Source organism: Neophocaena asiaeorientalis, unplaced genomic scaffold, assembly GCF_003031525.2.
Source record: "Neophocaena asiaeorientalis asiaeorientalis breed wild unplaced genomic scaffold, Neophocaena_asiaeorientalis_V1.1 scaffold523, whole genome shotgun sequence".
Classification (NCBI taxonomy): Eukaryota; Metazoa; Chordata; class Mammalia; order Artiodactyla; family Phocoenidae; genus Neophocaena; species Neophocaena asiaeorientalis.
This window is the reverse complement of record NW_020175436.1, coordinates 1,145,171-1,171,172: the sequence shown is the minus strand read 5'-3', so window position 1 is coordinate 1,171,172 and position 26,002 is coordinate 1,145,171. Positions and strand designations below refer to the sequence as shown.

General features: G+C 40.5%; 1 protein-coding gene across 1 annotated transcript in view; it reads left to right on the top strand.

Moving 5' to 3' along the window:
• Positions 1 to 23,955, top strand: part of ADRA1A (adrenoceptor alpha 1A) — an 82,201-nt gene extending 58,246 nt beyond the window's left edge. Inside the window, exon 2 of the mRNA XM_024767738.1 lies at positions 22,470 to 23,955. Coding sequence (XP_024623506.1) covers positions 22,470 to 22,987 — 518 coding nt within the window. The 3' untranslated portion in view covers positions 22,988 to 23,955. The remainder of the gene's footprint in view (positions 1 to 22,469) is intronic.
• Positions 23,956 to 26,002: the final 2,047 nt, after the last annotated feature.

Here is a 26,002-nt window from a genome sequence, read left to right as displayed (position 1 = left end):
GGTCCAGGGGCTGGGCAAGGATGGGGCGGGAGAGGGTGAGGAGATGCTGGTTAACGGATACAAAGCTGCAATTATGTAGGATTAATAAGTCTAGAGATCGAATGTATAGACATGATTACTATACTTAATAATACTGTGTTAAACACTGGAAATTTGCTAAGAGAGTGATTTCAAGTACAGTTATCACACACAAAACTGTATAGAAGCCTTTGACAAATTTTTAGACGTATTCCTAAGTATTTTATGTTTTAGGTGCTACTATAAATGGGATTACCTTTATATTTTACAAACGTTTCCCTCTAGCATATAAGAATACAGCTGATTTTTACATATTAACCGTGTATTCTATGAGTTTGCTAAATGCATTTCCTAGTTTCTGTAGTTATTTTGTAGACTCAGCCTTTGCGATTTTCTATATACATAATCTTATTATCTGCAAATAAGGATAGTTTTCCTTCACCTTTTCCACTTCTATGGCTTTTAGTTCCTAATGTCCTGAGCAGATATCAGGGGAAAACAATTCAATATTTCACCATTAGCTGTAGGTTTTTCATAGGTGTCATTTATCAATTACCATTCTGAGTTTACTGAGAGTTTTTATCATGATTATTTACTTTCATCAGATGATTTTTCTGTATCTATTGAAATGATCATTTAGTTTTTCTCTTTAATTCTGTTAATATTGTGAATTTTATCATTTGATTTTTTTAATTAAAAAAATTTTTTTTTTTTTTGCGGTACGCGGGCCTCTCACCGTTGTGGCCTCTACCGTTGCGGAGCACAGGCTCCGGACGGGCAGGCTCAGCAGCCGTGGCTCACGGGCCTAGCTGCTCCACGGCATGTGGGATCTTCCCCAAGTGGGGCACGAACCCGTGTCCCCTGCATTGGCAGGCGGACTCCCAACCACTGCACCACCAGGGAAGCCCTATCATTTGATTTTTTGAAGGTTAAACCAGGCTTGTATTACTGGAATAATCTATAATTGGTCATAATAGGTCATAACATGAAAGGTCATATCCTTTTCATATATTGTTGGAAATTTGTCCAATTCATCTAAGTTGTCAAATTCGTTGACACAGAGTGGCTCTTAATATTCTCTTATTATCCATTTAATGTCTATATAATATGTAGTGGTAGCATCATTCTTATTCATGGCATTGGTGACTCCTATTTTCTCTCTCTCTCTCTCTCTTTTTTTTTTTTTTGGGCAGGGGAGGAGGAGAATCAGTCTAGCTAGAGATTTGTCTACTTTATTGATCTTTTCAAAAAACCTGCTTTTGACTTGTTAATTTTCTCTACCATATGTCAGTTTTCTATTCCATTGATTTCTCCTTTTTATTATTTTTTCCTTCTACTTATTTTCAATTTACTATTCTGGTTTTATTTTTCCTTAGTTACTAACGGTCTAAGCTTAGGTCACCGATTTTAGATCTTTCTTCTTTTCTAATGTAATCATTTAAAGCTCTAAGCTTCCCTCTAAGCTTTAGCTGTGTCTTTGCGTGCCTTAGCTGCATCCCATTCATTTTAGTGTGTTTTATTTTCATTACCTATTGGTTCAAAATATTTTCTAATATCCCTCCTGATTTCATCTTTAATTCATGAATTATTTAGAAATATATTGCATAATTATAAGATAGTGTGGGTTTTCTTACATATGTTATCATTATTAATTTCTTATGTGGTCAGACTTTGTATGATTTCAGTACTTTTAAATGAAATGAGACTTGTTTCATGAAGCAGCTTATAGACTATCTTGGTGAGTGTACTATGTGAACTGAGAAAGAATATGTACCCGACGCTCCTTGAAAGTAATGTTTTATGTAAATGACAATAGATCAAGGCAGTTGGTAACATTCAGAACTACACACACTAAATAAACAAATGCAACATAGGTAAGTAACTCTTAGGATTTTTTAGCTAATTAAATTTAACATCCATTACTGAAAATTGGCACCATGTACCACATTGTTGAGAATCAAATATGAATAAGGCAAAGTACCTGCTCAAAAAGACCTCCCTAGGCAGGGAAGCAAAGGAGAAAGTAGTGTAATAAATTGTCATATACAAGAAATTAATAAAGGACATAAGATGAAAATCAAAGTGCTCAGAGGAACACAAGGGAGTATTTAATTTTGACATGGGGTTGATGGTGGGTGAGAAGTGTTTTGGAAAAGTTTCTTAAAGAAGTAACCCTCCATTTGGGTTTTGAAGAATGGTAACCTACATAATTCCTAAAATATACTCTTCTTGTAAAGCTTAGAATATTTTACAGTTTTGTGTCTTTTTTGCAGGCATATACCTTTCTAGCCCTATTTTTCATTAGACTCCAGATAATCAAAGAAGTTGGCTTTCCCTACCCATGCATTAAATGATATGTCAAGAAAAATGAACTAGTATCTCTGAAAAATGTCCTTGGAACAAAAGTAAATGAGAATAAGCAGGAGGTAGGTGAGAACTGTTAGTGTTGATGACTTGTATAAGCAAAGGGATAAGTGTATTTGGATCTGCTGAATATATTAGGAGTCCTTTTTAGAACACATTCTTTCTCCATGGGTTAGTAAAGCTACTATTTTCTTAGTGAGAGATGTTCAAAGCTTTGCCCATCCACTCAGCTAAAAGAGCAGATAATTTGGATCATCACTAGGAATTATTGAAAGCTAACTTCCTTGTCAATGCAGATAACGATTTGTGTCTGACTTGGAATCAGACAGCCAGCTTTACAGCCTGAGGATAACTTTTATCCCTCCAGCTTCATTTCAGTACTTTGGACATAGTGTTTAATGATTATTTACTGAAGTAATTACTACATCTTGACCACTTTTCCCTTGACATTTTTCCTTTTCTTCCTCTGTATCCTTAATAAACACTTGAGTACAGCAGTTCTCAGACATTTTGGTCTCAGGCCTCCTTTCCAATTTTAAAAATTATTGAGACCCTCAAAGAGCTTTTGTTTATGTGGATTACATCTGTTGATGTTACCATATTAGAAGTTAATCAGGTAAGAAGTGAACTGTTTTGATAGTTATATGCTTTCATTCTTTTTTAATTAAAAAAATTTTTATTATCAAATTATCAAATACAAATACAAAAGTAGAGAGAACAGGGTAATGAGGCTGCCCTATCTATCACCCAATTTTAACAATTATAAATAGAGATGTAGACCGTTGGTTTTATTCAAATTCCCTACTCCATGCAGATGCTTTCGAAGCAAATTCTAGACAGCACATTGATTCATCTGCAAATTTTTCACTATGTACCTCTATACAATACTCATTTTTGAAAAGCATAACCATAATATCATTATCATTTCTAAGAGGAAAGTCAACAATAATTACTTATTATGAAATATCCAGTCAGTGTTTACATTTCTCCAATTTTTTTATAATACTATTATAATCTTTTTGTTTGAATTGAGATCCAAATAAGGTTCATATATTATGGTTGGTTTTATGTGTCTTAAGTCTTTTTCACCCTACAAGTTCCCCCTTCATCTCTTTTTTTTTCCTTTTCCTTAAAACTTTTATTTTTATTTTATTTGAATGCACAGTTTTCCATAGTCTAGATTCCGCTGACTTCATCTGTGTGTTGTCATGTTCCTTTTCTCCTTGTATTTCCTGGAAATTGGTCATTAGAACCAAACGCCTTTATCAGATGTTTGATTTCATTTTAAAATTAATGCCCTGATGGTGTACTTCCATCAGGAGGTACATAATGTTTATTGGTTCTCTCTATCGATAATGATGACCTCTGCCTCGATTCATCAATTTGCTTTATTTCTTAGGATCACAAAATGGTTACATTCTATTCTGTTCTCTGTCATTCTACCTTCATTTATTATTAGCTGGAAAACGTCTAAAAGGAGCGACGTCCACTCATCAACTATTTGAGTAGTTGAGGTATAGATTTTACGAGAGGCAGGATAAATGCTTGATTCAAACTTAGAGATTGAAACACATTATTAATCCTTACTGTGATGAGTAATACTTTTTTAAAATCCTTATCAAGCCTCAAACTGTGCCAGCTTTGGCCAGTGGCAACTTCTTCAGGTTAGTTCCTGAGTCCTTTTGACATGATCCCATGGTTTCTCATGACTACCATATTCGTGTCTGTTTTTATCTGTTTCCTGCCCAGACCTGATTTCTCCAAGAATCCTTGGTTCTTTTTAGTGGGAAACAGTATTTGAGGTCACAGTCTAGTAGGAGACCTATTACTCTGCATTGTTCATTGTTTCTAGGTCTTTTTAGTAGTCAAAACGAAGAAATAGGATTTTTTAGGATAAAATACACCATTTGTTTTCCAGGCAACAAATCATTAGTATGCAGTATACAAATAATAATAAGTTGTCTTTTCCATTTTATCCCGTTTCTTTTCTTCTGCCATTGCATTGACTGTGCCTTCTAGAACATTGTTCGTTAATTATAATTTTAGAAACCTTTGTTCATAAAAAACATTTTTAATAATCAAGGAGAGAACAGAAAAAAAGATTTCTAATCTCAAACAAATTCCCCTTAAAGTGAGGGATAAATCCTTCTTTAGGTATTAGCAAGCTATGGCCCACGGGCCAAATACAAGCTGCTTCCTTTTTTTGAAGGCCTGTGAATTAAGAATGATTTTTACATTTTTTAAATGATTGAAAAAAATCAAAAGAAGAATATATTTTATAACACATAAAAATTATATGAAATTCAGATTTCAGTATTTTCTAAGTTGTCTGTCATTGCAGTTTTGATCTACTCTTCAGCTGAAAAATTATCAATAGATATTTTGCTGAGTTTATATTTTAGTCATTCTACTATGAGTACAGCTTTATCAATCTTTTTCTAAGAGCATTTTAATATCTATACATATACACACATACATATATATTTGATATCATTTGGTACATAAAATTTAACAAATACAGCTCTATTGGGAAGTATGCCTTTTATCAACATAAAATAAGCATCTTTATCCCATGAAATGCCTTGCACTTTGAATTCTGTTTTGTTTGATACTAATATTGCTACCCCATGTTGGTGTGTGTGTGTGTGTGTGTTAATTCCAAACTACATTTTTCTTTTAGCCATGTAATGATATTTTGTTTTTTATTTTAGTTCTTTCACAAACAGTACATATTTAATTTTTTTAACTCTGAAAGGCTTTGTCTTTTTCATATAAAAGTTTTAAACAGTTTTTGATTTACAGCAAAATTGAGAGGAAAGTACAGAGATTCCCCATATACTCCCCACATACACAGCCTCCCTCATGATCAACATCCCCGACGAGCATCCTACATTCATTACAATTGATGAACCTACACTGACACGTCATAATCACCCAAAGTCCATAGTTTACATTAGGGTTCACTCTTAGCGTTGTACATTCCATGGGTTTGAACAAATGTACAATGACATGTATCTACTATTATAGTAACATACAAATGTTTCACTGCCCTAAAAATTCTCCATGCTCCACCCATTCATCCCTCCCTCCCTCCCCTCTAACCTCTGGCAACCATGGATCTTTTTACTATGTGCATAGTTTTGTCTTTTCCAGAATATCATACATAGTTGGAATCATACAGTATTTACCTTTTCACATTGGCTTCTTTCACTTAGTAATATGCATTTCAGGTTCCTCCATGTTGTTTCACAACTTGATAGCTCATTTCTTTTTTTATCACTGAATAACATTCCATTGTCTGGATGTATCACAGCTTATTTATCCATTCACCTACTGAAGGACACCTTGGTTGCTTCCAAGTTTTGGCAATTATGAATCAAGCTGCTCTAAACATCCATGTGCAGGTTTTTGTGTGGAGATAAGTTTTCAACTCCTTTGGGTAGATATCAAGAAGCATAAGTTACTGGATTGCATGGTAAGAGTATGTTTAGTTTTGTAAAAAAAACAAACCACCAAACTGTTTTCCAAAGTGATGTACTACTTTCACATTCCCACCAGTAATGAATGAGAATTCCTGTTGCCCCACCTCCTCGCTAGCATTTGGTGTTGTCAGTGTTTTAGATTTTGGCCATTCTAATAGGTGTGTAGTCATTGTTTTTGTTTTATTATTGAAATATAGTTGATTTACAACATTGTGTTAATTTCAAGTGTACAGAAAAGTGATTCAGTTATATATATATATATATATATATATGTATATATATATATATATATATATATATAAAACAAGATATTGAATATAGTTATTCAAGATATTGAATATAGTTCCCTGTGCTGTGCAGTAAATCCTTATTGCTTATCTACTTTATGTAAAGTAATTTGCATCTGTTAATTCCATATGTTATATGCCTTCGTCTATCTGACTTACTTCACTTAGTATCATACTCTCTAGGTCCATCCATGTTGCTGCCAATGGCAATATTTCATTAGTTTTTTAATGGCTGAGTAATATTGCATTGTGTGTGTTTAATATATTATACCACATCTTCTTAAATAAATCATCTGTTGATGGGCACATGGGTTGTTTCCATGTCTTGGCCCTTGTAAATAGTGCTGCTATGAATATTGGGGTGCATGTATCTTTTCAAATTACAGTTTTCATCTTTTGGGGACCCATGCCCAAGAATGAGATTGCTGGATCATATTATAACTCTATTTTTAGTTTCTTAAGGAATCGCCATACTGTTCTCCATAGTGGCTCTACTAGTTTACCTTCCCACCAACAGTGCAAGAGGGTTCCCTTTTCTCCACACCCTCTATAGCATTTATTATTTGTAGACTTTTTGACGATGGCCATTCTGACCGGCTGACCGGTGTAAGGTGATACCTCATTGTAGTTTTGATTTGCATTTCTCTAATAATTAGCGATGTTGAGCATCTTTTCATATGCCTGTTGGCCATCTGTATGTCTTCTTTGGAGAAATGTCTATCTAGGTTTTCTCATTTTTTTGATTGGTTTGTTTGACAAGTTCAGTATTACGGGGTGCAGTGCAGGATCTGGAGTCAAACAGAGGTGGATCTGAACACAGCTTCACTCTTACTAGCTGATTGTTCCGTGGCAAGTTATTAAACTCCCCAAGTCCCATTTTCCTCATCTGCAAAATGGGAATAAACAGTATAACCTTATAGGGTTGTGATGAGTTAATGAGGTGATTCATGAAAAGCACTTAACACAATACTGGACACTTGAAAGTGCTCAATAATTAACATCTATTTTTATTGTTATTATTACGAGAACTGCCATTGTCACTCCCATGGTCTCTGAAGAATTCTTGCAGGTTTTATGGGATCGTGAAACTTTAAAAACTTTGAAGACAAAACCAAGAAAGCTATGCCTCATTCCTAAGAGCCTTTTCATGTAAAACAGACAAAAATAAGAAACAAAGTGCCAGGTGGTAGAAAGGCCAGGTGCCCCTTCGTGAGGAGGGGATTCAAGAGGGAAATGCAATGGAATGAGAGTGTAGCTCTAGCCCTAGTCTGGACACAGCACAACTTGGAAAAGCACCTACTATGTATGTAATGAGACTCAACCCAGTCCAAGAAAATTCTCAAACGGACAAAATTATACCTTTCCTTTTTGTTGCCAAAGTTAGGTTTTAACAGGCAGCAGGCCATCCAAGAAATGGGAACCCATGTCAGTGTGAATGAACTTTTCCCCCCAATACAGTGAATAAGCATCAGAGTTCTCTCCAAGTACCTGGGAATTCTCAGAGCAGCTGCTTTGAGAAAATGACAGGTGAGGTACCTGGCTTATCACTGTTTAAGGAGATAATCAAGTAGAAATGTTGTCAGGGAGGGCTCACAGGAGACCAGAGCCCTACTGTCAGAACAAGAATCCCAGATGCATCTCGATAGGAAGATATACTCATGGATAACCAGAAGGTCTGGTTTCTGACCTTGGAAGGTATCCCTGAAGGTTAAAAATAGACAAGATCAGCACTGATGAATGAGGGAGATACCCTGAAACTAGATGCAGAACTGACATATATGCAAGAAGAAATCGCTCAGATGTGATGAGTGCTTACAGCCAGGCACTGTGCTTACCTGTAGGAGGAAACTGAGGCACAGAGAAGGTAGGAAACCTGCCCTTAACAGTAGACCAGTAAGTGAGCAATCAGGATTTCCTTCCCAGGAACAAGGAACAGCTCTAAAGAGTCTGTAGCAGGAATTGTTTTTTGTTTTTTTTTTTCTTGCGGTACGTGGGCCTTCCACTGTTGTGGCCTCTCCCGTTGCAGAGCACAGGCTCCAGACGCGCAGGCTCAGCGGCTATGGCTCACGGGCCCAGCTGCTCCGCGGCATGTGGGATCTTCCCGGACTGGGGCACGAACCCGTGTCCCCTGCATCGGCAGGCGGACTCTCAACCACTGCGCCACCAGGGAAGCCCAGGAATTGGTATTTTTATGCACCACAATAGATGGTAACTATTTTCATTTTGCTCTCCTTCACTTTTTCCTACTCTTCATGTTCAAAAACCGCAGATTTCAGTTCTCCTTTTAGGCCTGAACTCTAATTTTTTGTAATAAATGACAAATCATACCTTCTGACCTAGTCTAACCTGATTGTTTTCTAAGCCTACTTTCTTAATAGAGTTTTGTCAAAGGTTTTTTGACAGGATATAATGTTCACAGTTTTTCACGTGGCCAATCATGTCTAACCCGAACAAACAAAATTATTAACTTGGAGGAATTTATTGTTGTTTCAGTGATTTGAATTATGCATTTCTCTGCTTTCTGAAAAATAGTACATAAGATGCGTGATTAATTTTCTTGGCCACTCGGATGATTGTTTTTGTTTCTTCATCTGTAAAATGGGCGTGAGAATATGTCCACATAGGGCTGTAGGGAGGAGTTAAAGGGGATAATGTTGCAAAATACATTGCATGGCGTCTGGCATATGAGTGCTCAGTGAATGTGAGTATTTTTCATGAATATTTACTAAATGCCTATGCTGTGCCAGGCACAATTCCTATCTTGATGAAATTTATATAGGGAAGGACATTAAGCAAATCATCATACACGTCATCATATAAGAACAATGGTGACAAGTGTTAGGAATGAAGAGTATAGGATGTTTTGGTTGCATTTATCAAGAGAATTCCTAGGTGGAATCCGGAGTGTGTAGGTGGGTAGAGAGAGATCAGGGATAGTTTTCCTGAAGAGCTGGAATTTAATTTTAGACCTAAAGGATGAGGAAGAGTAAGCACCACAAAGGGGATGGAGATGGAGAGAACATTACATGTAAAGGGAACAGCAGGTGTGAAGGTCCTGGGGCAGAGAATTGAGAGAAGGTGAGGATGATTGGAGGTGTCATGGAAGGTATGCAAGGCAGATTAGGAGAGAGAGGCAAGACCAGATCGTATGGCCTGAGGAGCTGTGTTAGTGATTGTGGATTTCATCTGAGAGCACTGGAAAGCGCTTGAGACATATAGGCAGAGATGTCACGGAATTGGAGTTAGTTGCATTTCATAAAGATCATCCTAGAGAAAAAGGAGGATGACACATGCATGCAGGAGACCAATGAGAAGACTCTCTTGCAGATGATAGATGGTGGTGGCTTGGATTGGGCCATGACAGTGAGACAGAGGGATGTGCAAAGACTTGGGCATTGTTAGGAGGTATAGTCTACTGGAGATATCAAGAAGGTATCAGGATTGACTGCCATGTTTTTGTCACAAACAAATGAGTGAATGTTAAGTATCATTTATAGAGATGGGGAATACTGGAAGGCAAACAGATTAGGGTGTCATTTTGGACAGATTAATATTGAGGTTCGTGTGAGACATCTAAGTGGAGATGCATGTATGGGTCATGAGCTCAAAAAATAAGCAAGGGCTCAAGCTATATACTTAATATCTAAATGCTAGCTACAGATAATAATCTTGATGGCATCCATATTTCTTAGAGCAGATTCTCTGCGCACTCCCAAATAATCAGAGATATTTCTACTCTTGCAATTGAAAAATTCAGTGTATTAATGAATAGAAAGGTTTATGAAGCGGGAGTCTGAAGACAAGAATTTTTAATCTATAGCCCTTCTGCTCACTAGCTGTGTAACCCTGAGTACGTGCCTTACCCTTTCTGCATATTCCCATCCTGATCTGTTTGTAGCCCAGATGTCCGCTTGGCTCTAGGTGCCTCAAGAGTTTATGGGAAGTGGCTATAAATAATTTCAACAACAATTTAGATCAAAATATGTATGCTGGATCCCAAAGAGACTATGAAGAAAATTTACAGATTATTGTAATACATGCCATTCCCAGAAAAAGTTAAATCAGCTGAGTAAATTGTCAGATCCAATAACATGTCCATATTCTTATATGTATGTGCCTCTTAAAATCCTTCCAATGCACAATTTCTTTATTGCAGTATTAAAAAGGAAGCAAGACATTCACAACAACCAATGTTTTGTCCCCCAGTACTGTTTGCTTTCCTAGGGAGTTCTAAAACTTCAGGGTTAGAAGGCTCCCTTAAGAGTGTTTTAATAGGATGCTTTATGATGCTTGGGTCCCCGGTCTGATGCTTCAGTGAGTGGCTATACATCCTATCTTAGGATACTTTCACTGATGCTAAGACTTATTTTCAGGGCAGCCCAAATCTGATTTCCTACAGCTTTTAGCCATTGGTCAGAAATCTAAGACAGATTAATGTACTAGTCTCCTAGTTGGTCTCCCTGCTGCTAATAGCATCCCTCTTTAGTTATTCTTAGATATGTAAGCTTTCTGAAAAAAACCAAACTACTAGGAAAATGGAAACCTGCCAGAGCCCCAGGTTCTAGCATGTTCCTAAGCCAGCCACTTGCTAACACTGATACCATCTCGAGATGTAAAGTGGAGCTAACTTCTAACCCACCAGAATCAAATTGGAATAAGAGACAACAATAAGTATCATTATTTTCATGTTGACAAAACGTAGCTTGCTTCTCTTCCCATGGAAATTTTTCTGTGAATGAGAGAGACAAATTAATTTATTTATTTTTGCTGTGTTGGGTCTTTGTTTCTGTGCGAGGGCTTTCTCCAGTTGCGGCAAGTGGGGGCCAGTCTTCATCGCGGTGCGCGGGCCTCTCACTATCGCGGCCTCTTGTTGCGGAGCACGGGCTCCAGACGCGCAGGCTCAGTAGTTGTGGCTCACGGGCCTAGTTGCTCCACGGCATGTGGGATCCTCCCAGACCAGGGCTCGAACCCGTGTCCCCTGCATTAGCAGGCAGATTCTCAACCACTGCGCCACCAGGGAAGCCCCAGAGAGAGACAAATTGACAACTAGTCCAGGTAAAAGTTCTGCTGCTTCCACATTTGGCTGGGGACTGAACCCAGCTGGGCTGGAGTTGCTGAGGGAAACTACTTTTTCTAACAGTGCATCCAAAAACTATTGTTTGCGATTATCTAGTGAGTTCTGAATTAATCACCTGACGAGCAGATAGTGGGTGGGCATTTCAGAGGGGAACCACCACAGTGGGGAACAACCTTTCCTTAGAAACATGACTGTTTTTGGTAACAGAAAATCACACCATGCACCCGGGATTAGTTCTTTACAGGAAGCCTCGAAGGCATTTGTCTGTGTCTTTGCTTTTTCTTCACCATTTTCCATGTCTATCCTCCAGGCATCTTTATTCCCAACTCAGACCTTCCAGATGTTGCAAAACTCTCTGAACCATTGTCATCACTACCACTGGAACGGCTGGAAATTCATAAGTGGTTTCTATTCCTTGACCTTGAGAAGACTTTTTAGTGGGCATGATTCTGTCTGGAAGCCAAATATTTGTTCCTTAGGATTAAGGACTCCTTAATGATACATCTGTAACCCTAAACCATATCCTAGCGAGAAAAAATGCTCTATCACTCACTTGAGGTAACAGTTACACACCGTTATTCCTGTTGGTTATAATTTTCTACTTTTCTAGAATACTAACTAGAGTCTTTGAATGGCACTGGCATCACCATAGTCTACTAACTAGTTATCTAGCAAAGTGGATTTTCACTGTCCCAGACCCGTGAACCTAATAAGTCCTAGTACAGGATTTGTGCTAGATCTTGAATTCAGTGAGGAGTCACTGAAATGATTTAATCAAGGAAGATAAAATCAGCCTTGTTTTCTCAGACTCTCTCTGGCTACAATGTGAAAGCAGGTTGGAAGGCAGTGAGATGAGAGGAAGCTTAGTTGGTAAGCTGATGCGGGATCCTAGCTAGAAATGATGGCGGCCGGAACTAGGATGGATGGTGACAAGAAGAATGAAGGTTCTGTGGTCTGTACTGGGTGGCTGGATGGAGTGGAAGAGTTGGGAGAGTGAAGGGTTGAGGGTGACAGTGGGTTTCTGGCTGGGACAACTTAGGGGAAGGGGTGCCATCTACTGAGGATGGACCAGAGAAGAAAGAGTAGGTTTTGTGAGACACAGTGAACTCAGTTTGGTTATGTTAAGGATGAGATGGTTTGGGAACACCAGGAAAAATGTCTGGTAATAGTTGTGTATACAGAACTGAGCTTAGGAGCCAGCTTAGGGCCTCAGGATAGAGATTGGAGAATTCATCAAGGCAAAAAAAGAAATCGAAACCATGGAAATGGATGAGCTTCCCTGACCTCCATCTCCCCCCTTAGAGTGTCAGACAGTTCTCAGTTGAGACTGCAAAAGGCTTGGTTAAGTTGGAAAAGAATGAGAGTGTCTCCTGCAAGCAACACTGAGATGTCTCGGCATTGCATTTATTATGAAAGATGGAGGCATAGTCATTTCTTTTTTTCAAAGGTGTCTATAATCAAAACAGGGCCATACTCTATTGCCTTTTAAAATTAAAAAGTAAAATTTCCCAACCCTTTTCTGCATTTTAAAATTAGTTTGCCCAGCTATATTTAGAAGTCAGATTACAGCTTCCCCAAAAGCACCTTTTATTTTGAAAAATAAGCTAGTAAAATGCCTATGCGTGTATGTTATGTCAGTTTGAATACCATCTGCTTTTGATGGAGGTCAGGCATTCTGCTGGTCTGGTCCAGCTTGAGTCTAGGGCTGGGGGGAAGTAGCAGGGGCCAAAGGAAATCTCCATCCCTGGTGTAACCCAGGCAGGGGAAGGGGATGTGCAGGAGCTCCCGGTGGAGAGCAAAGTGTTTTTTGTATTCTACCTTGAACTGAGCTAGATGATATTCCTGGAGGATGCCTACAGCATCAGGGGACATGCCTCTGGGTGACCCAGTGGCCAGTGAGAGGACCTGGGATGTCATTTCCAAGTAGGGACTTGTCCAGAGAACTCAGATTCCATATCTTTACCTTCAGTCCAGAGTCAACAGTCCCTGCTGGCTCCCCTGGTCACCTCTGACCTCTCACCTCTTACATGGCCAACTCCCCCATGTCCCTGGTGGCCAGACTCTGGAACAGAGCCTGCAGTAGCCTTTAGGCTGAACATGAAGGCACATCATCGTGAGGAACTCCCATGCTTCCTCCCTGGGCGACCGATTTTGGTTGTTTCTGTCACTGCTTCGGATTTGTGGTGTTTGGCCTTGGATTCACATCCCACAAATATGCGAGACTGTTGATGACTATCGCGGCTTAATGACAGGCTCTGACCTTTCCTACAGGGCCCTATAAAATGTCTTTATAAGTACTGGAAGTAATCATTTTATGAAGTGCCTATAACTTAGCTGTACAAAATTATTTGTAGAATGGTTTTATTTTTGTGTAAATATGAGTGTCTTGAAGATCGGGAAGATAAAGTGTTGGAATGGGAGTTAAGACACTCTCTGTTTCTCCATTTAAGAGTGTATTTCCACCTTTAAGTGGTTGAAGCAGGAGTTTTATACAAAATGTCATTTTCTTCCATCAACAAATGTCATCCATTGATTTGATACACATTTATTGAGAATTTTGTTCATCACTGAAGGAAATTTAAAGGAAGGATAAGGAGTAGTATGTGTCTTTAGAGAGACATTAAAAGTAAGGATTGTGTTATTCGTTCAACAGTATTTGTTGTGAGCCTACTATATGTTATAAACTGTTGTTGGCATTGCGGACATAGCAGTGAAATGAAAAGACAAAAACCTCTGCCTTCAAGGAGTTCGTATTCAAGGAAAGGGACAAAGAAGAAATAAGCGTAGAAGATGGTGACGAGTGCTATATAGAGAAAAGGAATTAAGGTCGAATGCTTAGGGGAGGTGAGAAAACAAGTTACACTATCAAGAAGGAAAGGTTCATGGATGAACTGGATTTTAAGCACAATTTTGAAGACAGAGAGATTTTCAAGGAATCCAAGTTTGACTAGGGGAGAGGGACAGGTCACTGAGAGCGGAGCAGGAGAATGAAGGTGACAACCGTGTGGGCAGAGGCCATAGTCACCTTGGTGGATTAACAGAGTTACAGAAAAGTCAACCATGGCAAGAAGACAGCCTTGCTGTTGGAAATTCACAATTCAGTTCAACAGGTGTTTATTGGAAATACTTATAAAATGTAAACTCCAAGGGCAGGAACCTTGTGCATCTTCCTGATCATTCTATCTCCAATGTCTACAACAGTGCCTATCTCGTAGAAGGCATTAAGCAAATTACTTGTTAAGTGAATGAATAACGGGAGAGAATGTCGTGTTAAGGCTGGTGAAACCAAATGACGAAGGGCCTTGAATGACAAGGTGATGAGCTTGAACTTGATCTTATCAGCAACAAAAAGATCATGTACAACACATATCTTGGCGGATCTCACTATTATGAGGTTCCCTTATCCCCTTGAAAAACCTCCCCTTCCTTTGGTTGTTTCTGGGAATTTTCCCTCATGGCTTCCACTGCTTTCTGTCCCATCCCCTTGGATGTGAGCAGATGACGTCTGCCATAGCACCTTAGGCCCTAGATGTGTGTGTGTGAAGCCCCCATGTTGCCAAGGAGCATGGGTACCCCGGAGCCACCAGCAGCCTGGACCACAGAAGAGCAAATGCCATTCCCACTCAGTGTGACTCACTGTCATTGGGCCTCAGAGTGTCACACATGCCTCTACACAGGTGTGTCTCATGACAACCCTGGGATTTCTCCTCCCAGCCCTTCTTTCCCTCCAGAAGACACAGATCTCCAGGATGGATATCAGGATGTTTTCCCTAAAACCTAACCTAGGACCTCGAGTTCCCCCCTTTCAATCTGCCCTGTTCCCTTCTGGCCATCTCCCCACAAGTTTCTTTAATCATCCCTCCTGGCACAGACTTGGGTATCATTTTTGACAGTTTTGGTTTTCCAAAAGAAAACCACTGGAGTGATTATTAGACACTCTGGAGAATGAGACTGTCAAAGAAAACAAGTAAACAAGACGACTTACAGGGTATGAAATGGGTGAATGGATCAAAAAATAACAAACTTCCAGTTATAAAACAAATAAGTCCTGGGAATATAACGTACAGCATGGTAACTATAGTTAATAATACAGTAGCACATTTGCAGTTTGCTAAGAGGGTAGATCTTAAACATCCTCATCACAAGAAAAAAGAAAAATTTTTTGAAAGAAAAAAAAGAAATCGTACATGCCATGAAAGAAAGAAACCACACTCACAGGTATACGCCTGAGGACGCCTCTTCTTTACACTGGGTGGTAGGAGAAAGCTTTTGTAGAGATGATAAGAAGATGCTTCTAACGTGAGACTCATGAAACAATGGTGACCTTAATGAAAAAAGGCAAAGTTTGGAAAATAAGTTGGTTTATGAAAGGAGATTGCTTTTGAGGAAACAACCTACAAAAGAACTCGTGACTTAATTACTATCGCTTTCCTGAATCAAAATATATTTTGTTAAGTAAAGGAGAAAAAAATCTTGCAATCTGTTGAAATCGTCTGAATTGTGTATTCATTTCAAAAGGAAACAGGCAACACAAAGAGCTCTTCTAGGGAAATGTACCTGGTGAGTGGAGTGCACCTGGGTCAGTCATTCTCTCCCAAGTCATCGTGGGTTTGGGGGCCTCACATGCATGTTCTGGGAGACACAGTCCTCTTTGCTAAAAGGAGAAATATTGTTTGGGGCTTCGGTAACTGGAGAGAGGAACTCTTTGAGGAGCTTTACTTCCAGCAGCTTGGACTCCTCCAGGATAAAATCCCTGATTCTGCAGAATTACACTTGACCAGCCAGAAAGATCCCATGAAGAATGTCTCCCACTTGCAGAAGTATGAGGTATGAGAAAATGTCTCCCCAACCAACCTTTTGCCCCACCATGGTTGGAAGAAGCAGTGGTTTTTGACAACAGTAACCATAGGCTGATATACCTCAGTCCCCAGAAAAAGAGAAAAGAGGCAGTGCTCCCATCCTCCACTGGGTCCCCACAGTGCTCCAGATTTGTTCTGTTCAATGCTATATACCCAGCAAACAATGTGCCTCTCTTCCCCTGCTCACTACACCCTCCCACACCATCCTTCCTCACCTTGATGACTATTCAAGTTTCCCTCCAGAAAGTTCAGAAAAGACCCAACATATTAACTCTCTCCAGGGAGCAATCAGATGACTGCCCTCAGGCACAAGGTGAGAGCTGTGCTATTTCAAGTCCCAGTTAACTAGGAGAAGGAAAGAGCAGGTCCTTCTAAAGAGGTGTAAACTGGCATCCTCTTACCATGTTCGTAAGCTGGATGCTCTTATCAGGACATATGGGCTAAGTGACGTGCCCCAGCCAGAGGTTCAGCTTTTGCTCAGTAGCTGGGAGGCAGGCTCAGCCATCTTTTGCGTCTCCAAGACCACTGTATGCAGCTGACAAAAGCTGAATTCCTGTTCTCAGGAAAATCTCTGTTCATACACAGACTGTATTTCATTTCATGGGAAGTCTATCCATGAATCTTGGGTTGAGAGCCTACGGTTCTAGTCTGCAGTTAATCCGGTCAGCATTCTTAGGGATTTCTGACCACCATTCCAGGTAGCTAACCTAAATATTCTTGTCTGGCTGAAACTTGCCCAAGGGTGGCCCCTGGATAAACCTCAGGAGGGCTCAGGCAAGTCACTGTGACACAGGAAAACCAGCAGCGAAACATGGAGGCATCTGGTAGACTCCAGGATGACAATAAACTTGGGTCTGTCTGTGCTCATACTCTGATTCCAACAGCTTTTCTCTGGAATTACATCAATGGGACAGAACTTTTTTCCTGGCCAGAAGATGCCAACTGATCTGGCCTGAATATTGCTTGGCACTGGAGCTCCTTGGCCTGGGGAACTGGCCATCTATTTGTGTAATAGCTTGTGTGTCTCCCCTGTTCATTAGAGGTATACCGGCCACATTGGACTGGTACCAGACGTGTGGAGAGACTACTGGTTGGACAAAGAGAAACGATTAAGGGTTATTGTCTCCTACGGTCACATAGCATTAGCTTCTGCTTTGGAGTCCATATTTTTTTTTAAATTGCAGTCATTCAAACTCCAGTCTTCAGAATGTGATACCCTTCAGATAAGCCCTTCCAAGATCATCACCCACTGCTTTTTTCCCCCAGTGTTTGAACAGTACAACTTTTTAAAATGATGTAGTTATTGATGATACTACTCTCCTCCCCCTTCTTTCTCATCATCTCTGCAGAACCTGTTGTCATCCTGTGACAACAGCTAGACATATTGCCGTTAACACTTCCCAGCCATTCTGGGGTTGCCACGTGGTGCACAAGGCCAGGAGCAGAAATGGGGGAAGCAGAGCAGAGTCTGGGTCTCATTCTGACTGGACCACAGATGAGCAGATGATTTTGTGGGAACCACTCTCCCTTCCCACCTGTACTACCTTCATCTGTACAGGACAGGTTGACAGTGCCTGCTAGGTTTCTGCCACTCTTCACACCCTAGCATTCTGTGACTCCAGCTAATTAGGGTTTGTCATAACCCAATGTCTCTCAAGGTTGTCATTAAGATGTCAAGTTTTCAGGTAGGTGAAACGAAGCTTAGAAGCTGGGAGGTTAGAACCCAGAAGACTGACTCTGCTTCTATACCGAGTCCCCTGATTCTGCAAGAGCTGAACTGAAGAGGAACCTTCTATTACCAGTGCTGGGTTGGAATTTGAGAACTCTATTTTTATCCTCACTGTGTCTTAGAGTGAACTGGAACACTGGTGGAGAAAACTCACTTAGGAGACCAGCATTGGCCGGAAAATGGTTTTCTTTGTATTGGGGGCGTTGAGAGCAAATTTTGCTGTAACTTTGTAGCTAAAACGTGACTCTAGTGGCACAGCCTTCACTAAGATGGTCCCCAGTGTCCACCGTCATAAGCCTACAGATAAGCCCCAGATCAGAAACAAAAAGTCAAATGCTTCCAATGGAGGGGACATCAAGTGATGAGACTTAAGTGGCATCCCTCAAACACATCAGTTTCAATTTCTCATTGGAATCTAGGGACCCTGACAACGGAAGCCAAGATTTTGACTCTCCAAGGGTGAAGATGTTGATGGTGTTCATGGATACATTCATGCTCTGCCCATCTCAGTCTGGCCAAGTTTTAGTTGATCAGGGAGTTTGGAGGGTCCTGAAAAGAAGAGTCAGAAATTCTGCAGCAGGATCAAATTGTGGAGGAAAACTCAGTGAAGGGAAGAGTCCCCAGGGCCTTGGGGATTTTCCAAAGCTCAAGAATTAAATGAGGCAAATTTCATATGCAAAGGATGACCGGGCCTGCAGGGCGAGGGGTTCCCGGGAATTAAGCCAGAAGCTATTTTGCTCCTCTTGAAGCAGAGTCTGGACAGAAGTTGTTGAAGAGCACAACATACCTACGGTGACAAGAACAATAGGAGACCTTATGCTTCTGTGGATAATTCAAAAGTCTGGCTCTTCCTGTGAAGCATGGGGAGAAAAACTAGAGTGTTAGACACCAGGTGATGCAGCATGGAAAAATAAAATAGTGTAATAACAGCCCAGAGAAAAGCAGAGGTTTGAGCAGAAACTGGGCTGAAGAAAAAAGAAAGAGACAACAGAAGGAAGGCAGGGGCAGGAAGAGAAATAAGAGCTATGACCCAGGCAGAGCAGAAACCAGGCCACACTGTGAAGCAGGGTCATGGGGAGGACCATTCATTCATTCAGTAGCTCATTCAAGGAATCGGCTATTCATTCAGCAAAAATTAGAAGGATGCCTTTGAGATGCCAGCAGTGTGCTAGGTCCTGGAGCTCCATGAGCAGGCAAAACTGACATGGTACCAGCTCAGAGGGAGTTTACAACCTAGTGACTGGGTCTTAGGTGCCCATCCCTAAGCAAGGCAGGTTCAACCCTGGCGCTCCATGCCATGACGGGTGGACGACAGAGAGAAGCATGGTCCAGCTGCTTTCCAAGTCTAAAAAACACCATCGTCATCAAGAAGAGAGGGATCTGAGAAGAAAGTGAGGTTGGGAATAGAAATTGTGAGGAGTTCAGAGAAGATGGTGCCTGAGTGGAAAGATTTGAGCAGGGAAGTGGATACCGAGATGAGCACACCCTGATCGAGACCAGGAAGCAACAACTCTTTTCCAAGCCTGATCCCAGCTCAATCTTCTCTTCCTAGGAGAGGAAAAATGAAGGGAAGGAAGCTATCTAAAGATGTGAATAATATAAATAAGGATGGAAACAGCCTTGTGCTGTCTTTTCTTAACTTTTGGAAAGCCTCTGAAAGAAGCACAGTTATGAGTCTCTCTCTTAACCCCAGCTGGGAGCTGCCAAGAGAGAATCACCCCCAAGGGAGGATGGACACAGTGGGCAGGAGAAATAGGTCCCATGATCCGCCCCTGTGGGCTCATCAGACTGGGAGTGTGCAGATCATGCTAGGTTTAAACACATCTAGGTGCTGTCACACACCTGGTGGGATAAACCAAGTGGTTTCGTTTATGGGAAAGCCTCTGGCCAGAAGACGCTCCCATTCACTATCTGAAAAGGCAAAAATCTAGAGATTTGCTTGGATTAGCAACACAGTATTACTGCAGGGTTAAAGCTGGACTATCTGACTTTCAAATCTTAGTGTAAATTCATTTTAACCATCTCCTTTCTCACCCTCTACCTCAGCTGCAGTGAGGAAATGGGTGTTTTGAGCAGGGCACATGAGGGAAAGGACCAGTATTTACCTCCGAAGCTGTGGACAACAACAGGAAGGCCAGAGTGACTTGGCGCTGCGTCGGCCAGACCTGGCATTAAGGGGGCCTCGAAGGAGAGAAGAGAAATGGGAGGAAAGGGACTAAAAGGAAATATTGAGATGTCTGAATGCAGAACGGGGCTCTGTGAGCACAGAGAGTGTCCCTGAAGGAATTATGGGAAATTCCAAGGATCCCAAATCACCTCACTAGCATTCACATTCAGAATTCATGTGTTTTTTTTTTCTTTTAATTTAAACTCTTCAAATAAGGGAAATACATTTCCCTCTCTAGCTGATTTACAGAATAGCGAAATTCCAAGACAAGGTAACTTGGGGCATGCCCTGCTCATATATTCTCGTTAATCCTGAGCCAAGGTCTGCCTTGTGAAGTAGGTTCCCTTAATCCTGTCACTGTTACTATCAGGAAGATATATTGGACAACATATAGGCATCAGAATTAAGATGAATTTTTTCTGGAACTGACTACATTCACACAAAACCACCATTCATGTTGGTATTGGCTGCTTTCTTCACCTCTCTGCTTAAGTTTGAAAAACCATCTTTCCAATTCAACACCCCCAACTGTACACCTCATCATTCTCTACACACCAACCTCATTCCCTAGAGATGTATTATTCTAATATATTTTGAGACTCGATAAAGGAACAAAGGCCCCAAAGTCAGACTTCCCAATTACAAATCCCAGCCCTCCCAGTAACCATCTGCTGAGTGACTTTTGTTGAATTATTCAATCTCATTAAACCAGTTTCTTCATTTGTAAAATGGGGATGTCGATACGAATCATATAACTTTAAAAAATTTTTTTATTGGAGTCTAGTTGATTTACAATGTTGTTCGTTTCTGCTGTACAGCAAAGTGCATCCGTTATACATATACATATATCCACTCTTTTCTTTAGATTCTTTTCCCATATAGGTCATTACAGAGTATTGAGTAGAGTTCCCTGTGCTATACAGTAGGAATCATGTAACTCTTGATGTTACTAATGATGATTAAATTGTATGTAAAGTATTTAGCCTGTTCCAAATCAGACATTCCGTATGAGTAACTTATAATTATAGGAAAATGTTAAAAGTAAAGAATCATACTTTCTCACTTAACATCATCATCTGCGTGTGTGGTTGTGTGTGTGTGTGTGTGTGTTTTAATTTCTTTGAGACAACTGAATTTATCAGGGAGTGTGTTTCAGAGAGAAAAAAAATGCTCTCATTAATCACTGTACCATTTTGCCTTCTCTGGCTCTGCAATATTTAACTTTACTCTTTGTTTATATTTATGAGATTCTCTGAAAAATTTCAGGGCATTGCTTGCCAGAGTAGATTTTTAAGTCTACCCATCAGTTTTTCATGACTCTGATGGGTCTCTAGAGCAGAGAGAAAAAGAAAGACATAAAATCAAGACCTTTATTCAGCTGAGGCAAAAGAAAAAAGTTGTGCAGAGAATACAGAACACTGGGTTTGGAGTTCTATATCTCTTTATCCATCACTATGTTAGTACTGTAGTTATTAAGTTTGTGACAGCCACTTTAATCATCATTTTTTTAACTTGGAAATTGAATAAAATAACCTCTAAGACAGTTCCTGCTTTAGGGTTCCATGCTTTTGCCATTCTGCTTCCAAGAGCTATGAGATAGTGACCACATAAGATGTAAAGACGCCTGAAACTTGATCCCTGCCGCGTAAATTAGCGGATTTCACCTAAATCACCTAAAATAGGTGAAGAGGACAGGAAAGAGCATTTTAGACATCTGGACCCAACTTAAGAGAACAAAAAAAATGAGCAATGATCTGGGGGAAAGTTTGTAGTGAGTCTGCTTAGAGTGGAAGTATTAATGTTAGGAATCTAGAGTAGGTTTAGCACTGCGGAGGACCCTGCATGTCAAGCTATGGACAAGCATTTTGTTGCTACTGGAGCATTTTGAGCAGACAAGTATACTGTAATGTCAAAAGGCATCATCAAAGGAAAATAATCAAAAATCACTGGCCAAAGTTGGCCAAGTCAATATTTTATGAATTTGGGATTCTCATGAAAATATACAACTCCAATATTCAGGAGAGAAAGATTTCATAATTATTTAGGCTGTGCCTGTATAATACTGCATCAAAGAACAAAGGGAACATTCAGGTGACCCTATTTTATTATGAATTTTTGAATGGATTTCAACTTATTTTTAAATTCAGGAAAAACAATTTGCATACGTAGACTCAGCCTAAATTTCACGTTTTCATTTTTTAAAGCTTCATAGCGGACACCAAGTAATGTTTTATCACTAAGAACCAGCACAGCCCTAACCCTTTGGGTCTTTTCCCTTAAATAACATTGCACATGGCCTTTGAGGATATTACCAAGGGGTTCCTAGGGTACAGTCAGTCAAACGTGAAAACTCAAATGCATTGGGAATCATTTGAAACTTTTTAAAGCTATAATAAGGTGTTTGTTTGTTGGTTTGCTTTACTTTCGTAGCCAATTGGCCCGTTGGCTTGCAAATAACATGTATGAATCTGTGTGTTTTCTTCCAGGGTCTTTCTTTCCTGATTTCAGGCCCTCAGAAACAGTTTTTAAAATAGCATTTTGGCTCGGATACCTAAACAGCTGCATCAACCCCATTATATACCCATGCTCCAGTCAAGAGTTTAAAAAGGCCTTTCAGAATGTCTTGAGAATCCAGTGTCTGCACCGAAAGCAGTCTTCCAAACATGCCCTGGGCTATACTCTGCACCCACCCAGCCACGCCCTGGAGGGGCAGCACAAGGACCTGGTGCGCATTCCAGTGGGATCCGGAGAGACCTTCTATAAGATCTCCAAGACGGATGGGGTCTGTGAATGGAAATTTTTCTCTTCCCTGCCGCGTGGATCTGCCAGGATTACAGTGCCCAAAGACAAATCAGCCTGCACCACTGCCCGGGTGAGAAGTAAAAGCTTTTTGCAGGTCTGCTGCTGCATGGGGCTCTCGACACCCAGCCATGGAGAGAATCATCAAATTCCAACCATTAAGATCCATACCATCTCCCTCAGTGAAAATGGGGAGGAAGTCTAGAGGACAGGAAGGATCAGGACAGGGGCATGATCTTAGGCACCGACTCCACTTCCTACTGGGAAGGCCAGTTCACATTTTGTGGGTGATGAGACAGGACCATTAAACCAGGGACCATCTGGAAATGGGCTGGGGAGGAGACCCGACTCTTGGGCAGTGGGTAGGGCTTAGGGAAGAGGGAGGGTGTCACACAACCATCCCGTTCACAATGATGATCAACAGCATCTCCTTGAGGCTGATGCTCTCTGGGTCATCCTCTGAGCCCGCTTTCCATGTCTGGCCCTTTCAACGAAAAACACCATGGGAAACAGAATTTCATACACAATCCAAAAGACTATAAATATAGGATTATGATTTCATCATGAATATTTTGAGCATGTACTCTAAGTTTGGAGCTATTTCTTGATGGAGTGAGGGGATTTTATTTCCAGGCTAAACTTACTGAGAACCACTTTGGGTTTTTACGGGGAGAGGGCCTGGAGAGGAAGAGACTTAAGATGGTGGCCGGTATCCAGACACGTTATTTTTAGAGCAAGTTTTAAACTCTACCATTTCTGACACATCCAGTTTCTCGGCTTGGGTGAAACTTGATAGTGAGAGTTACCTTTGGCTATAATGTGACTGCTTCTGATTCCCTAAGGATGAGAGTGAGGGGCACTAATTATGTCTCTGATATAATGGAGGCACGTCATCTACACTTGGGTCTAGAAAGAGTCAGGGAAAGATGGCTTTTCCTAATGGAACACAGTAAAGATGAGGGTCAATTTTTCAACTTAACTTCTACGGACAGAACTCCATTAAGTGGCTCAAAGATCGGGTGGAAGAAGGCTTCTTGTGTAACATATTTAAAGATCAAGAGGTTGGGTTGGGGTATGCTAATTTCATGCTAAGATAGAGGCTGCAAAATTACCCCACAGCCTTTTCAACATGGCCTAGAAAGGCTTTTCTTGGCAAATCACTTACCTTCTCCAGAACTCCATTATGAAAAACCAGAGCTTATAATACTTTGAAAGGCATATCACGACTCCCATTTTTTCTCAGCTGCTTCACTACTGCATAATGAGTGAAGTCCACAGTCCCCAGGGCACATGGGACATGTTGGAATGAGTCTGATGATCCAGAACTTTGAAAGATACACACGCTTAGCTTGGGAGGATGCTTTCTGGTCACCAAAAACCCATCAGAAACAGAAGTTTGCAAACGGTTTTGGACAGAAGCCTATTTATTCTGATAAAAGATCCAATCGTCCGTTTATTTAATCTATCCCTACTTTTTACAAGAACTTGGGGAACACACTGTTTTTTGCTTTATGTATACCAAATTTTGGTCAACCTTAATAATTCCGTATATTACAAAGATACAGATGGTGACTATATGTAAAAATTAAAATATTTTCGCATTCCACAATAAGAATTTAAAAGATTTATGTTTTTGAAATAATTCTTGACTAGAATCACTGGTCTTAAACTCCTGACCATTTCTGTGGCCTTTTTCCCCTATTGCGGGTAATTCCCTCTAAGAATTTCTAGGCAGATTGTAGCCATTATTTAACCTTCACAGCAAAGGTAGTGTCCCCATCATCCTTTCCTTCTTTTCTTGCAGCAAAATGATAATTTCCTGAAATCTTTCTAAAAGGCTAATTTCTCTGCATAGTGCCCTGGAAGGTATGCTCGTGTGTGGATTTGAGTTTGGTTGTTGGTCGTGTTTTGACCTAGAATGTTACTGCTTTCTCAGCCCTTTCTGGAAAGTGTCTCGTGGTTGACCAGATAGACACTGTGCCTTGTGCTTGTAAGTTGGATTCTGGCAGTAGAGGTTGGCTGGATTTTTAGACTCTTCTGGTCTGTTTGCATGTCTCCTGACAGCTCTTCCAGATGTAGGTGTCCTATTATGCCAAGGGAAGGACTTGACTATGCAAGCCTCACTTCAGTTTCATTGTTGAGAAGAACTTCTTTTAGGATCTGAATTTTTAAATCTTACCAGGCTCCCCCTTACAGGACGTGTGTCCCCATGAAGAGAAGGGTAATAGCTTTTCTTCAGCAGAACATGGCTCCATATTTGAGATGTTCTTTAAACATCTCTACAGACAAATTTAAATTTTAGATACTAGAAAGCTTAGGATCGCCTGAAAGCTAGCTTTAATGCCACTTCTAATCAAAATAAACAACTCGAGGTCTTCCCTGGTGGCGCAGTGGTTGAGAGTCCACCTGCCGATGCAGGGGACACGGGTTCGTGCCCCGGTCCGGGAAGATCCCGCATGCCGCGGAGCGGCTGGGCCCGTGAGCCATGGCCACTGGGCCTGCGCGTCCGGAGCCTGTGCTCCGCAACGGGAGAGGCCACAACAGTGAGAGGCCTGCATACCGCAAAACAAAACAAAACAAAAAAAATAAACAACTCGAAAATCTTTCGGTCATCAGATAAAAGCCATGACAATTGTATTCATGTAAAACTATCCATAAATAATTGTCTGCTACACCCTTCTCTATACCCACTCCCTCCAGGGAGGCAAACTTTAACATTTTTTTCCTTTCCCATGACATGATATTAGGTATAAACATGCCAATTTTACAAGAAATTGATAATGTCACCCAAGACTTAGTCCAAAGCGGGATAAACAATGTACGAGTTATATTTTTACTCATCCACAAAAATCTCTGTACCTTTGAGCATGCCAAAAGCTCTCTAAAATTGTCACAGTTAAATAAATGATCGTCATATTTATACTCACATGTTTACTGCTTCTATTTGGAGTTTGAAGAACATACCCAGAGTAACAGTGGTCAAAATATCTTCTCTAATGTGTTATAAAAAGCAGTTGCTTTGGGATTGTCTAAACATCACCAAAGATCAACCTGACATTGTGAGTTTCTCCTGCAATTCAAATTGCACGCCTTAAGAGAGACCTTGAATCTCTTTACTCAAGAATTTCCCCAGACCTTTGCAGGGATTTCAGAAAAGCACTTTACGCGTCAAGTTTTCTTCCTTCTACCTCCCTTTTGTCTCATTTAAAGACTGCTTCTG